Source organism: Scyliorhinus torazame, chromosome 3, assembly GCF_047496885.1.
Source record: "Scyliorhinus torazame isolate Kashiwa2021f chromosome 3, sScyTor2.1, whole genome shotgun sequence".
NCBI classification, from domain to species: domain Eukaryota; kingdom Metazoa; phylum Chordata; class Chondrichthyes; order Carcharhiniformes; family Scyliorhinidae; genus Scyliorhinus; species Scyliorhinus torazame.
Window position 1 is genome coordinate 136,981,455 of NC_092709.1, and position 16,030 is coordinate 136,997,484.

The window sequence follows — 16,030 nt, forward strand, 5'->3', positions numbered from 1 at the left end:
CCTGTAGTTCCCTGGATTATCCTTGCTACCCTTCTTAAACAGAGGAACAACATTGGCTATTCTCCAGTCCTCCGGGACATCACCTGAAGACAGTGAGGATCCAAAGATTTCTGTCAAGGCCTCAGCAATTTCCTCTCCAGCCTCCTTCAGTGGCAACCCCCACGTTGAAAAGCAATGAGGTAGCAGATTAGCCATGATCATATTGAATGGTGGAGCAGGCTCGAAGGGCTGAATGGCCTACTCCTGCTCCGAGTTTCTATGTAATTTGTTTTGCTGGTGTTTACTTCCACATGCGCCGCATCCTACTCTTAATTTTTACAGCTCATTTGTATCCATCCTCATTTATGCATTAAACCTCTCCTTATATGAGCTATGTACATCCCACTTTCTATCTGTAGGGAAATTTCTCCCAAATTGTTAATTTGAGTTGTTAGACTGTATAGATGTCCCTTTGTTTTGGTCTCACCCAGAGATAAGAACTGTTCCCCACATCCTATTAAACATCTTCACAGTTTTAAAGACTGTTTTCAGGTCACCCCTTTTTTCTCTTTTCCACACAAAAGTGTTCAGCCTGTCCTAACTTTAAAATAGAACTTGCATTATTTATGTAGCACCTTTCACAACCTCAAGAGTGTCCCATAACATGTTCCGATGTTTTTGAAGTCTCGTCAATATGAGGAAAATGCGGCAGTTGATTTACACGTTACAAACCCCACAAGCATCAATTAGATAAATAACCAGCTTATTTTCGCAGAGATAAACGTTAGGCTGCTGAACCCTCTGCTCTTCTGAATAGTACCATGGGATCTTTAGTGACATCTCGCCCTAAAGATAGCGTCTCCAAGAGGCCAACATTTCCTCAGTTCTGGATTAGTCTTGAGCCCGTCCTCACATCTGGCATGGGGCTTCCGTATAAAATCTGATTCACGGCTGGTTGCAAATAGAATCAGCAGTTTGCAAAGCGGTGTAACTATAATCGCATTTTTACACAATGTCAAATGAAATCATGAAAGAAGGCATATGAAACGAGTTGGAATTCCAGATAAGAGAAGTGCATTTTTAAATTAAAATTTTGCACACAAACTAATTTTTAATTTTAAAAAAATCACCAAAATGAAAGCTCTGATTGATGGATGTGAAGCACATTTGCTGAATAAACGAAGTAACATGGGAGAAGACCATTACTTCATCCGCGTTGCTGCCTTTTCTTTGCTGCAGGAGACTGTACAAAGTTTTATAAATCAATGTATGCTGCCGTACAGCTTCAGTAGTTTGCTGCTGGGACTAGGAGGGGAAACGCGCGCGCGTCTCGCGGCCCCGCCAGTGAAGCTCAGCCGCTCGAGCTGTGCCCGGCCGCGGTTACCAGGCGATTTGGAGTCTGCGTCAGCACGGGAGCGGCGTCAGTGTGAGCTCGAGCCCTGAGCCCAGCGGTCGCGGTCCAGAACCTGATCCGGCCCAGAGCAAGGCCCCGCCCCAGCCGCTTTTTTTCTTTCATTCCTGTACTTTTACTGCGAGTTCGCAGATGACATCGAGGCAGCGGGAGATCGGTGGGTCCGAGTAAGGAGGCCGAGCGATAGACCGGAAGAGTGAGGGGGCAAACCAGCTACCGGGAGAGGCGAGAGGGCAAACCGGCTACCGGGATAGGTGAGGGGGCAACCCGGTTACCGTGGTGGGGCTGAGACAGACCGGGAGAGGCGAGGGGGCAAACCAGCTACCGGGAGAGGCGAGGGGTAGAGACACTGAGAGATGACGGAGCCGAGGAGGAGAAAAACAGAGAAGGAGCTGGAGAACCTGAGCGACAAGGTAAGGAATTACCTGTATCGTCGTAGGAATGTCTATGCAACCAGGTCGGAAACCTGGTGCAGTTCTTGGTTTAACCTGCTAAATGTAAGGAGTTACTGAGGAAATGTGTTTGAAGCAGATCTGTAACCTTAATGTAATTACCGAGGCAGAACAACTATGAGTAAACGAGCGTGTTTAAAGCAAGAGGGAACCTGACAACACTTTTTGCTGTATGTATTCAATACTGAGAAAATGTCTGTAAAATCACTGTTTAACCCACTGAGCATAATTAAACAGTAATTCAGCCAATTGTGTCAGTATTGTGTGTAAAAAGACAAGAATACCAGCCTATTATAAATCACTAAGCAATCCAACTAAAAACAATCTTAGTTGAGCTACACATTTTGACAATAACAAGACCGAAAGATAATACAGGGCTCTAGTCCTCTGCACTTAGCAACTACCAAGGTCACATTTCATGAGACATCTGTATTCATTACACTGATTGTCAACTGCATTTATAACATATAGAAGCCATATAACTTAAAGTACTGCAAGTGGGAATGAATTTTAGAATATTCAAGTATTATGTCAAACTTGAGTAGAAAAATCATCAAAGTATTCCCTACAAATTTTCTGATCATCTGCAATAAACTTGCAGTGATTATGGTGCAGTCTTCAAATTTCCTCATAAATGTCATCCTGGAGCATCTTTTACTGTTCATCTCGATCTTAAAGCTTGTTACCAATGCCTTAGTGAAAACAAACGGCTAATGATTATTTGAGAGTAGGACTGGGCTGTAATATTATTGCTAGATGTGAGTGCCAATAAAAAACTATTTGGGATACATTTTTGTGGTTTTGGCTATCATTTGGTTATCAACAAAAGTTACTGCCTTGTAACATTCTTTCCTGGCTATTGTAGTTATGATAAATACTGATCAGGCAGTAATATTAGTGATATGGCTTATGTTACTGCTGAGCTATCACATTGGACTGGACTTTAACAAGTTATTAAATAGAAGTTTACAGCATGGAAAGAGGCCCTTCGGCCCAACCAGTCCATGCCGCCCAGTTTTTACCATTAAGCTAGTCCCAGTTGCCTGCACTTGGCCCATAACCCTCTATACCCATCTTACCCATGTAACTATCTAAATGCTTTTTAAAAGACACAATTGTACCCGCCTCTACTACTACCTCTGGCAGCACATTCCAGACACTCACTACCCTCTGAGTGAAGAAATTGCCCCTCTGGGCCCTTCTGAATCTCTCCCCTCTCACCTTAAACCTATGCCCTCTAGTTTTCGACTCCCCTACCTTTGGGAAAAGATGTTGGCTATCTACCTTATCTATGCCCCTCATTATTTTATAGACCTCTATAAGATCACCCCTAAGCCTCCTACGCTCCAGGGAAAAAAGTCCCAGTCTATCCAGCCTCTCCTTATAACTCAAACCATCAAGTCCCGGTAACATCCTAGTAAATCTTTTCTGCACTCTTTCTAGATTAATAATATCCTTATGATCAAATGATTGTAAAACGTGAGTGATTTTTTGAGTTCTTGAAATACTATTTTCACTGGACTGACTCCATCCGTGCTTGGGTTTGTGGTCCTGCAAACTGTTGTTTAGTATTTTGCTTTTGTTGTGCTTTCTGATTGATATCAAATTGTAGATGAGGCGGAACTTCTGCAACTTGCCATTGCAAGACCGAAATGAAAGCAAAATATTATGAACGCCAGAGATCTGAAGTTAAACCAGGAAGTGCTGGAAAAACTGAGCAGGTCTGGCAGCATTTGTGGAGAAAAAAATAGTTACTGTTTTGACTTTTAATTAATAATTTTAAAAAATATACATCTGGAATACCCAATTCATTTTTTTCCAATTAAGAGGCAATTTAGTGTGGCCAATCGACCTACCCTGCACATCTTTTTGGGTTTTGGGGGTGAAACCCACACAAACACGGGGAGAATATGCAAACTCCACACGGACAGTGACCCAGAGCCGGGATTGAACCTGGGACCTCGCCCCTAATAAATTAATAATAATCATTATTGTCGCAAGTAGGCTTACATTAACACTGCAATGAAGTTACTGTGAAAACCCCCTAGTCGCCACGTACCGGCGCCTGTTTGGGTACACAGAGGGAGAATTCAGAATGTCCAAATTATCTAACAGCACGTCTTTCGGGACTTGTGGGAGGAAACCGGAGCACCCGGAGGAAACCCATGCAGACACCAGGCGAATGTGCAGACTCCACACAGACAGTGACCCAAGCCGGGAATCTAACCTGGGACCTTGGAGCTGTGAAGTAACAGTGCTCCAATGCTGCCCATATTCTTTGGATGAATAAAAGTAATGTTCGACATAGAACATTAACTCTTTCTTTCTCTGCTGATGTTGCTAGACATACTGAGCATTTCTGACATTTTTTGATCCGGAAGCATGTCTTCCTGTAGGATAGGGCGCTGCTAACAGCTTTGTCAGAAAGAAACAAGTGATAAAATAACTTGTAATATCCAGATGTTTAGTAAGATTATAATGAGTATAATAGCAATGGGTTGTGAAGGGCATTAGAAAAATTGAGTGTGGAGGTGATAAAATTACAAATTAAGGTTATAATGGTTGGGGTAGAGGTATGGAGATAATCAAGATGTTAGGGGTGACAATGGTCAATTTTAGTGAAGGATTGGGACATGGGATTTGAAGCTTGATACAGTTGAGCATGTCTCTGAGTGCATTCAGTTAAACCATGAACAAGGATGAATTTGGGATAAATCTGAGAGCTTCAGTGAAGAGCCAGCCAACTTCAGTCTTGCAATAAAATCAGGAAGTGCCGGAAAAACTCAGCAGCATCTGTGGAGAGAGAACTGGGAAAGGTGTTCCGCATAGACTTTATGAGTAACTAGATACTAAATTAGAAAAGTAGAACCTTAAAGGTTTAATCTCTGGATAAGACTGTAGAGACTTATACAATTCTAACAGGGTAGATGCAGGGAAGATGTTCCCAATGGTGGGTGTGTCCAGAACCAGGGTTCACAGTCTGAGGATTCGGGGTAAACCATTTCGGACAGAGATGAGGAGACATTTCACCCAAAGAGTGGTGAGCCTGTGGAATTCATTACCACAGGAAGTAGCTGATGCTAAAACATTGAATATATTCAAACAGCGGCTAGATATAGCACTTGGGGAGAATGGGATCAAAGACTATGGGGAGAAAGCAGGATTAGACTATTGAGTTGGATGATCAGCCATGATCGTGATAATTGACAGAGCAGGCTCGAAGGGCCAAAAGGCCTCCTCCTGCTCCTATCTTTTGTATACCTATGTATCACCTAAACAACATGCAAATTAGCATAGGGTGCATAAAATTAGAGAGATGAATACATGGCTCAAAGACTGGTGTGGGAGAAATGTGTTCTGGTTTGTGAGGCACTGGCAAAAGTCCTGGGAAAAGTGGGGACTGTAACTTTGGGATGGTCCCCACCTGCATCTTTCTGGGACCAGTGTTCTTGTGAACCGCATAACTAGGGTAGTAGCGCGGTTTTTAAACTAAATAGTGGGGGCAAGGGTTCGAATATGGGAAGATGTGACACATCAAAGTGTAGGAGACAAAAGAACAGAGACTGGCATTAATATGAGAAATGATAAACGGATCAGGACAGGGAGTACAAATCAACAGATAAGGCTAAAGGTTACAAAAATAACAGAAGGACAAAAATTAAGGCTCTATATCTGAATGATGTAACATTTGAAACCAAACAGATGAACTAATAGTGCAAGTAGAGATGAATAAGTACAGTCTAATAGCCATTACGAAGGCATGGCTGCAAGAAGGCATAGATTGGGGCCTAAATATCAAAGGTTATGTAACTTGTAGGTAGGATAGTAAGTTTGGAAAAGGTGGAGGTGTGATTCTGTTTTTTAATATAAATTTAGAGTACCCAATTTCTTTTCCAATTAAGGTGCAATTTAGCATGGCCAATCCACCTACCCTGCACATCTTTTTGTGTTGTGGGGGTGAGACCTACACAGACATGGGGAGAATGTGGTGATTCTGTTAATAAAAGACAACAGAGAAGAATGACCTAACTTCGAAAACAAAGAAGTCTTACAACACCAGGTTAAAGTCCAACGGGTTTGTTTCGCTGTCACTAGCTTTCGGAGCGCTGCTCCTTCCTCAGGTGAATGAAGAGGTATGTTCAAGGAACATATATATATATATATATATATATGTATATATGACAGATTCAAAGATGCCAGACAATGCTTGGAGTACGAGCATTAGCAGGTGATTAAATCTTTACAGATCCAGAGATGGGGTAACCCCAGGTTAAAGAGGTGTGAATTGTGTCAAGCCAGGTCAGTTGGTAGGATTTCGCAGGCCAGATGGTGGGGGATGAATGTAATGCGACATGAATCCCAGGTCCCGGTTGAGGAGCACTCATGTGTGCGGAACTTGGCTATAAGTTTCTGCTCGGCAATTCTGCGTTGTCGCGTGTCCTGAAGGACGCCTTGGAGAACGCTTACCCGGAGATCAGAGGCTGAATGCCTTTGACTGCGGAAGGTTACAAAAATAACAGAAGGACAAAAATTAAGGCTCCATATCTGAATGATGTAACATTTGAAACCGAACAGATGAACTAATAGTGCAAGTAGAGATGAATAAGTACAGTCTAATAGCCATTATGAAGGCATGGCTGCAAGAAGGCATAGATTGGGACCTAAATTTTGGAAACAAAGACACAGAAGCAGTTTGGTTAGAGATGAGGAATAATGGAAGCAAGAGGTCACTTGTTGGAGTGGTCTACAGGCCCCCTCATAGTGATCATTCGCTAGGGCGGTTATCAATGAAGAAATGGTGGGAGCTGTCAGTGAACGTCAGGCGATTATCATGGGGGATTTTCACCTGCATGTAAACTGAAATAACCAGATGTACAAAAGTAACGTCAATGTCAAATTCGGAATGTTTTCGGGATAATTTCTTAACACGTTCTGGAGCCAACCAGGCAGCTGGCTATATTAGACCTTGTATTGTGCAAAGAGATGGGGTTAATTAATGACCTCACAGTGAAGGCACTCCTAGGTAGCAGTGATCATAAATGTGATTTAATTTTACATTCAGTTTGAGGGAGAGAAGAGTGTGCCTTAGCCTATTATCTTAAATATGGGTGGCAGGTCAGAAGGTTGGACAGACTATATAAAAAAAAAAGTAAAGAATAGCTAAAAGATTAATAAAGAGGAGAATAAAGAGTACGAGAGAAAGCTAGCTAAAAATAAAAAGGCAGATAGTGAGAGTTTCTATAGATATTTTAAAAAGAAAATAATTAATAGAGTGAGCATTGCCATAGAAACTTGCCATAGAAACTGAGTCTGGGGAGTTAATTATGGAAAATAAGGAGATGGCAGATCACATTCCTACAGTGCAGAAGGAGGCAATTCAGCCCATCGAGTCTACACTGAGCCTCTGAAAGAACACCCTACCAAGGCCCACTGCCCGCCCTATTCCTGTAACCCAATAATAACACCGAACCGTTGGACACGAAGGGTCAATTCAGCATGGTCAATCCACCTAACCTGCACATCTTTGGACTGTGGGAGGAAACCGGAGCACCTGGAGGAAACCCACGCAGACATGGGGAGAACAGTTATCCGATGCCTGAAATGAACCCGGATCTCTGGCGCTGTGAGGCAGCAGCGCTAACCACCGTGCCACCGTGTTGGCCTGCATTGGTCTCCTGCATTGGTCTTCGCTGCAGAGGATATAAGTAACATCCCAGAAATAGCTCAGGAATTGAGCAGCACGGTAGCTAGTGGGCAGCACGGTAGCACAAGTGAATAGCACTGTGGCTTCACAGCGTCAGGGTCCCAGGTTCGATTCCCCGCTGGGTCACTGTCTGTGCGGAGTCTGCACGTTGTCCCCGTGTCTGCATGGGTTTCCTCCTGGGTTCCGGTTTCCTCCCACAGTCCAAAGACGTGCAGGTAGGTGGATTGGCCATGGTAAATTGCCCTTAGTGACCAAAAAAAAGGTTAGTAGGGGTTATTGGGTTACGGGGATAGGGTGGAAGTGAGGGCTTAAGTGGGTCGGTGCAGACTCGATGGGCCGAATGGCCTCCTGCATTGTATATTTAAAATAAAGAAAAATTGGAAGGAAGGGAGTACCACAAGAAATTTACAATCACCAGAAAAGTGGTACTTAGCAAATTGTTGGACCTGCGGGTGACAAAGTCCCTGCGTCCTGATGGATTTCACCCTAGGGTCTTTAAAGAAGTGGCTAGTGAGATAGTTGATGCGTTGGTTTTAATTTTCCAAAATTTACTAGATTTTGGGCAAGTTCCATTAGATTGGAAAATACCTAATGTAACTCCTACTTCGCAGGGGCTGGTTTAGCACAGTGGGCTAAGACAGCTGGCTTGTAATGCAGAATAAGACCAGCGTGGGTTCAATTCCCGTTCCAGCCACTCTGAACAGGCGCCGGAATGTGGCGACTAGGGGCTTTTCACAGTAACTTCATTGAAGCCTACTTGTGACAATAAGTGATTATTATTATATTATTATACTTGTTTAATACCTGGAATGGGGAGCTGTCTTTTGAGGAAAGGCTGAACAGGCTAGGCTTGTATGCACTGATATTTAGAAGGGCAAGAGTTGATTGACTTGATTGAAACATCTATGACCCTGAGGGGACTTAACGGGGTGAATGTGGAAAGGATGCTTCTTGTGGGAGAATCTAGAATTAGGGGCCACTGTTTAAAAGCCAGAAGTTGAGACAAAGATGAGGGGAGAACAAAATTCTGAAGATTGAAAGACTTTGGAATTCTCTTCCTCTAAAGGTAGCTGAGGCAGAATGTTTACCTATTTAAGATTCTTGATAACCTTTCACCCCCTTGCTGATTGGGGGTAGGCAAGAATGTGAAGTTGAGATTAAAATTAGATGAACCATGATCTCATTGAAGGCTTGAGGGGCTGAGTGGCCTACTCCTCATTTGTATGCTTATATTTAAAATTTGAATAATTCCATAGCATAGTATGCTGCTGTTTATGTTTACTGCATATGCTTGTTCAAAGATCATGAGAGATCAGTGTAGTTAATTATAAATGAGAGAGAGGAAAGGGCAAAAATAGTTGTGGGTGAATTTTATAGACCATTTAACTGATTACTCAGCAGAGGAATATATATATATGTTATGTAATATGTGTTTAAATCACCCTTGCACGATCTCCAATCACTGTTGCAAGCCTCGCACCAACAACTCAAGCTCTGTAAATACCGGCAGCAATTTAACCATGACAGCCACAGAGAGTGTATTGTGCATTGACCTTTACTGAAGTTGGGATAAGAGAATTACTGTCTGAATATTTTTCTTGCATATGGCTCCCCTGTCAATGCCCTTCTCTGTCCCTTTCCCATCCTCTTCTAGCAGCTTGACCTGCTCTGGGTGGCCTTCCTTCACCCTGTCAGTCGTGTTCAATTCCCAGGGAGCTCTACTAGAACATTCATTGCTGGAAGCAACTAATTTTAGTACAAGCAAATAACCAAAAAATTATTTCAAGACCTGCCAGATAACACCTATAATCTATTCAAACTTTAGACCGGCATAAGATATCTCCCAAAGCATCAGCAGCCAGAAGAAATAATCCAGCAACTAACCTGGAAGTAGTTCATGATCCCTGTAAATATTGCTGGAGGATGTACTTTGTTCTGCTTAATGTAATGGTCGTCTGCGCGAGGTTAAGACAGGTTGTTGGTTGGATTATGAAGTTTGAAAGTGGTAATGCTGAAGTACAGTCAGCATTGCACACTGCTCATCACGTAGATGCTGATTGTTCGGCTTGCACATACAAGCAAATCCCTTTACCAAGGCAGCATACTGCCCACTTCTATCAGAAGTGTGCACATGTTTCTTGGATCCCATTTTTGATTCTTATATGGTCATGTAGCAGCACCTTTAAAAAATAAAAATAGGAATTACGCAGCCCAATTATGTGCCCAATCTTTTTTGAAAGCTTAAAATAGTTAAGAGAATTGTTAGGTGAATTGCGAAAGACTCTTTCCTCTGGCAAGAGAATGTAAAATATGGGTGGGAGATACGCCCTTTAGATTTATGTGCTGGTTTTGTATTGTACTGAAAGATTCAATGGAAACTTCCCATTATTTGCTGCTGTCAGATCCTGCTCTCATCTGCTAAAATCGCTCACTATTCTAGGAACACCTGAAAGGATAGGTAAAAAAGTAAGTTATGAAGAGGACATAGGAATCTGCAAAGGAACATAGTTGCAAAGGAACATAGTTTAAATGGTAGATGGATGTATAATGTGGGGAAATGTGAACTTGTCAACTTCGGGAGGAAGAATATAAAAACAGCATATTATTTAAATGGAGACAGATGACAGAACTCTTGAGGTACAAAGGAATCTGGGTGTTGTGGTACATGAACCAGGAAAAGTTAGTATGCAGATACAACAAGTGATTATGAAGGCAAGTGGAATATTGGTGTTCATTCCAAGGGGAATGGAATATAAAAGTAGGGAAATTTTGCTCTATTTGTACAGGGTATGATGAGACCACATTTGATGTACTATGTACAGTTTTGGTCTCCTTATTTAAGAAAGGATATAAATGCATTAAAAGTCGTTCAGCAAAGGTTCACTCAACTGATATCTGGAATGGGGTGGGGGATCTTATCTTCTGAGGAAAGGCTAGACCTGTATTAATTTGGAGTTTAGAAGAATGAGGGGTGACCTTATTGAAACATATGAGAGGGGACTTGACTGGGTGGATCCTGAAATGATGTTTCCCCTCATGGGAGAGACTAGAACTATGGGAATTAGTTTCCAAATAAGGGGTCTCCCATTTAAGATGGAGATAAGATTTTTTCTCTGTCCGAGTATCATGAGTCTCTGGAACTCTCTTCTCTAGAGAGAGATGGAGGCAGGGCTGTTGAATATTTTTAAGGCAGAGAGGTAGATAGATTTTTTGGGGTAGGTGAAATGTGGAACATAGAACATTACAGCGCAGTACAGGCCCTTCGGCCCTCAATGTTGCGCCGACCTGTGAAACCACTCTAAAGCCCATCTACACTATTTCCTTATCGTCCATATGTCTATCCAATGACCATTTGAATGCCCTTGGTGTTGGCGAGTCCACTACTGTTGCAGGCAGGGCATTCCACGCCCTTATTACTCTCTGAGTAAAGAACCTACCTTTGACATCTGTCTTATTTTTAAAAAAATATATTTTATTCAAAATTTTTTTGGCCAAACAAAACAGTACAAAGGTTTTCCTTTTTACAACAGTAAAACAGTATAAATAACAGTGGCTGTTTTTAACAAATAAATAAATAATATATAAACTAAATGGCAACTGCCATATCAAAAATAATAACTCTCCAAAAATAAAATCCAACAATCCAATATGCATAGCCTAATACAAATATCTATACAAAAACATCCCTGAGGACCCCCCCCCCCCGGTTGCCGCTGCTACCTTCCCATTTCCTTTATCGTTCTGTGAGGTAGTCAATGAACGGTTGCCACCGCCTGGTGAACCCTTGAGCCGAACCCCTTAGTGCGAACTTTATCCGTTCTAGTTTTATAAACCCTGCCATGTTATTTATCCAGGTCTCCACGCCCAGGGGTTTGGCTTCCTTCCACATAAGCAATATCCTTCGCCGGGCTACTAGGGACGCAAAGGCCAAGACATCAGCCTCTTTCGCCTCCTGCACTCCCGGCTCTTCTGCAACCCCGAATATAGCCAACCCCCAGCCTGGCTCGACCCGGGCCCCCACCACCTTCGAAAGCACCTTTGCCACCCTCACCCAGAACCCCTGTAGTGCCGGACATGACCAAAACATGTGGGTGTGGTTTGCTGGGCTTCTCGAGCATCTCCCACACCTATCCTCTACCCTGAAAAATTTACTGAGCCGTGCTCCGGTCATATGCGCCCTGTGTAAAACCTTGAATTGTATCAAGCTTAGCCTGGCGCACGAGGACGACGAGTTTACCCTACGTAGGGCATCAGCCCACAGCCCCTCCTCAATCTCTTCCCCCAGCTCTTCTTCCCATTTTCCCTTCAGCTCATCCACCATGATCTCCCCCTCGTCCCTCATTTCCCTGTATATATCCGACACCCTACCATCCCCCACCCATGTCCCTGAGATCACTCTATCCTGATCCTCCTGCGTCGGGAGCTGCGGGAATTCCCTCACCTGTTGCCTCGCAAAAGCCCTCAGTTGCATGTACTGAAATGCATTCCCTTGGGGCAACCCATATTTTTCCGTCAGCGCTCCCAGACTCGCAAACGTCCCGTCTACGAACAGATCTCTCAGTTGCACAACCCCATAAGAAATGGTTATTTCTTATCGGGGACCGCACCGAGGCTCCCGTCCTTCCCCTATGTCGTCTCCACTGCCCCATCACCACTGGACTTGTGGTGTATTTCTTCGGGGAGAACGGCAACGGCGCCGTCACCATTGCTTGTAGGCTGGTTCCCTTGCAGGACGCCATCTCCTATCTCTTCCACGCCGCTCCCTCCCCTTCTCCCATCCACTTACACACCATTGAAATATTGGCGGCCCAGTAGTATTCACTTAGGCTCGGTAGTGCCAGCCCCCCCCCTATCCCTGCTACGCTGCAAGAACCCCCCTCCTCACTCTCGGGGTCTTCCCGGCCCACACACAACTCGTGACACTTTTCTCAATTCTCTTGAAAAAAGCCTTCGTGACCATCACCGGAAGGCACTGAAACACAAAGAGGAATCTTGGGAGGACTACCATTTTGACCGCCTGCACCCTACCCACCAGTGACAGGGGCACCATGCCCCATCTCTTAAAATCCTCCTCCATCTGTTCCACCAATCTTGTTAAATTAAGCCGGTGTAAGGTTCCCCAACTCCTGGCTATCTGGATCCCTAAGTACCGGAAATCTCTTGTTACCTTCCTCAGCAGTAAGTCATCTATTCCCCTGCTCTGCTCCCCCGGATGCACCACAAACAACTCACTCTTACCCATATTCAATTTGTGCCCCGAAAATTCCCCAAACTCCCTGAGTGTCTGCATTATCTCTGGCATCCCCTCCACTGGGTCCGCAACATACAACAATAAATCGTCTGCATACAAGGATACCCGGTGTTCTTCTCCTCCCCTGAGCACTCCCCTCCACTTCCTGGAGCCCCTCAGTGCTATGGCCAGGGGCTCAATCGCCAGTGCAAACAGCAACGGAGACAGGGGACACCCCTGCCTCGTCCCTCTATGAAGACGGAAGTAATCAGACCTCTGTCTGTTCGTGACCACGCTCGCCACCGGGGCCCTATACAGCAGCTGTACCCATCCGATATACCCTTCTCCAAAACCAAATCTCCTCAGCACCTCCCACAGATAATCCCACTCCACTCTGTCGAATGCTTTCTCGGCATCCATCACCACTATCTCCGCCTCCCCCTCTGGTGGGGGCATCATCATTACCCCTAGCAACCTCCGTATGTTCGTGTTCAGCTGTCTCCCCTTAACGAACCCAGTTTGATCCTCGTGGACCATCCCCGGGACACAGTCCTCTATCCTCGTCGCCATCACCTTGGCCAGGGGCTTAGCATCTACATTTAAAAGGGAAATAGGCCTGTAGGACCCACACTGCAGCGGGTCTTTTTCCATCTTCAAAAGGAGCGATATCATTGCCTCCGACATAGTCGGGGGCAGCTGCCCCCTTTCCCTAGCCTCATTAAAGGTTCTCATCAAAAGTGGGGCACTAAGTCCATATACTTCCTAAAAATTCCACCGGGAATCCATCCGGTCCCGGGCCTTCCCCGCCTGCATGCTCCCAATCCCTTTTACCACCTCCTCCATCTCAATCTGTGCTCCCAGTCCCGCCCTCTCCTGCTCCTCCACCTTAGGGAATTCCAGCTGATCCAAGAAACACATCATTCCCTCCTTCCCTTCCGGGGGCTGAGCCTTGTATAACCTCTCATAAAATGCCTTGAACACCCCGTTCACTCTCTCCGCTCCCCGTTCCATCTCTCCCTCCTCATCTCTCACCCCACCTATCTCCCTCGCTGCTCCCCTCTTCCTCAATTGGTGGGCCAGTAGTAAACTCGCCTTCTCTCCATACTCATACTGTACACCCTGTGCCCTCCTCCACTGTGCCTCTGCCTTACCCGTGGTCAGCAGGTCAAATTCTACATGTAGCCTTTGTCTTTCCCTGTACAGTCCCTCCTCCGGTGCCTCCGCATATTGCCTGTCCAACCTCAAAAGTTCTTTCAGCAATCGCTCCCTTTCTTTACCCTCTTGCTTCCCTTTTATGTGCCCTTATGGATATCAGTTCCCCTCTAACCACCGCCTTCAGCGCCTCCCAGACCACTCCCACCTGGACCTCTCCATTGTCTTTAAGCTCCAAGTACCTTTCGATGCACCCCCTCACCCTTAAACATACCCCCTCATCCGCCAACAAGCCCATATCCATTCTCCAGAGTGGGTGCTGTTCTTTGTCCCCTCCTACCTCCAGGTCTACCCAATGTGGAGCGTGGTCCGAAATAGCTATGGCCGTATATTCCGTCCCTGTCACCTTCGGAATCAGTGCCCTCCCCAAGACAACAAAGTCTATCCGTGAGTATACTTTGTGGACATGGGAGAAAAATGAGAACTCCTTACTCCTAGGCCTACTAAATCTCCAGGGGTCTACCCCTCCCATCTGCTCCATGAAGTCCTTGAGCACCCTGGCCGCTGCCGGCCTCCTCCCGGTCCTGGACCTCGATCTGTCCAGCCCTGGATCAAGCACCGTATTGAAGTCTCCCCCCATTACCAACTTTCCCACCTCCAGGTCCGGGATACGTCCCAACGTATGCCTCATAAAATTTGCATCATCCCAGTTCAGGGCATATACGTTCACCAGAACCACCGCCTCCCCTTGCAATCTGCCACTCACCATCACATATCTACCCCCACTATCCGCCACTATAGTCTTTGCCTCAATCAGTACCCGTTTCCCCACTAAGATAGCCACCCCCCGTTCTTCGCATCCAAACCCGAATGAAACACCTGCCCCACCCACCCTTTACGTAGTCTGACCTGGTTTATCAGTTTCAGATGCGTCTCCTGCAACACAACCACATCTGCCTTTAATTTATTTAGGTGTGCGAGTACCCGTGCCCTTTTAATCGGCCCGTTCAGCCCTCTCACGTTCCACGTGATCAGCCGGGTTGGGGGGCTCTTTACCCCCCCCCCCTTGTCGACTAGCCATCCCCTTTTTTAATCCAGCTCCTCACCCGGTTCCCACGTACCCGTGTATCCCCCCGACGGCGCTCTCCCGCCTCGACCACCCCACCCCATAACAGCTCCCCCTTCTCCTTAGCAGCAGCAACCCAGTTAACCCCCCCCCCCTCCCCCACCCACCCCCTCCGCTAGATCCCTTTCTAGCGTAGTTGCACCCCCCATGTTGCTCCCAGAAGTCAGCGAACTCTGGCTGACCTCGGCTTCCCCCTTGTCCTCGGCCCCCACTGTGCGAGGCCCCCTCCTTCCTGCGTCCCTGTTCCCGCATTAATTACCATAGCGCGGGAACAAAGCCCGCGTTTCCCACTCTGACCCGCCCCTAATGACCGGCGCCCACAGTTCCTCATCCCCCCCCCCACATGGGGAAGAGAGAAAAGTTACAGGATCGCAAGATTAACAAAATGAAAAATCATCTCCCCCCCCCCGCCACACACATAATCACCCCACCACTTTGTCCCAAAAGTTCTTTCTCTCGCCAGACTATTCCAGCTTCTCGTCCACAATGAATGTCCATGCCTCTTCTGCCGTCTCAAAGTAGTGGTGCTTCCCTTGGTATGTGACCCACAATCTCGCCGGTTGTAACATTCCAAACTGGATCTTCTTTTTGTGAAGCACCGCCTTAGCCCGATTAAAACTTGCCCTCCTTCTCGCCAACTCCGCACTCCCATCCTGGTATACGCGGATCACTGCGTTCTCCCACCTACAGCTCCGAGTTTTCTTCGCCCATCTGAGGACTGTGTCTCTGTCATTATAGCGGAGAAACCTCACCACTATAGCTCGAGGTATTTCTCCAGCCCGTGGTCTTCGCGCCAAAACTCGATAAGCTCCCTGCACCTCCAACGGGCCCGTCGGGGCCTCCGATCCCTCCGATCCCATTAGCGAGTGAAGCATCGTGCTCACATATGTCCCGACGTCCGCCCCTTCTGCGCCTTCGGGAAGACCCAGAACCCTTAAATTCTTCCTCCTCGAATTATTCTCCAGTACTTCCAGCC

General features: G+C 45.9%; 1 protein-coding gene across 1 annotated transcript in view; it reads left to right on the plus strand.

The window, feature by feature from the left end:
- Nucleotides 1-1,341: 1,341 nt before the first annotated feature.
- The window catches only part of cds1 (CDP-diacylglycerol synthase (phosphatidate cytidylyltransferase) 1), a 165,170-nt gene continuing 150,481 nt past the window's right edge, over nucleotides 1,342-16,030 (plus strand). Inside the window, exon 1 of the mRNA XM_072496250.1 lies at nucleotides 1,342-1,803. Coding sequence (XP_072352351.1) covers nucleotides 1,747-1,803 — 57 coding nt within the window. The 5' untranslated portion in view covers nucleotides 1,342-1,746. The remainder of the gene's footprint in view (nucleotides 1,804-16,030) is intronic.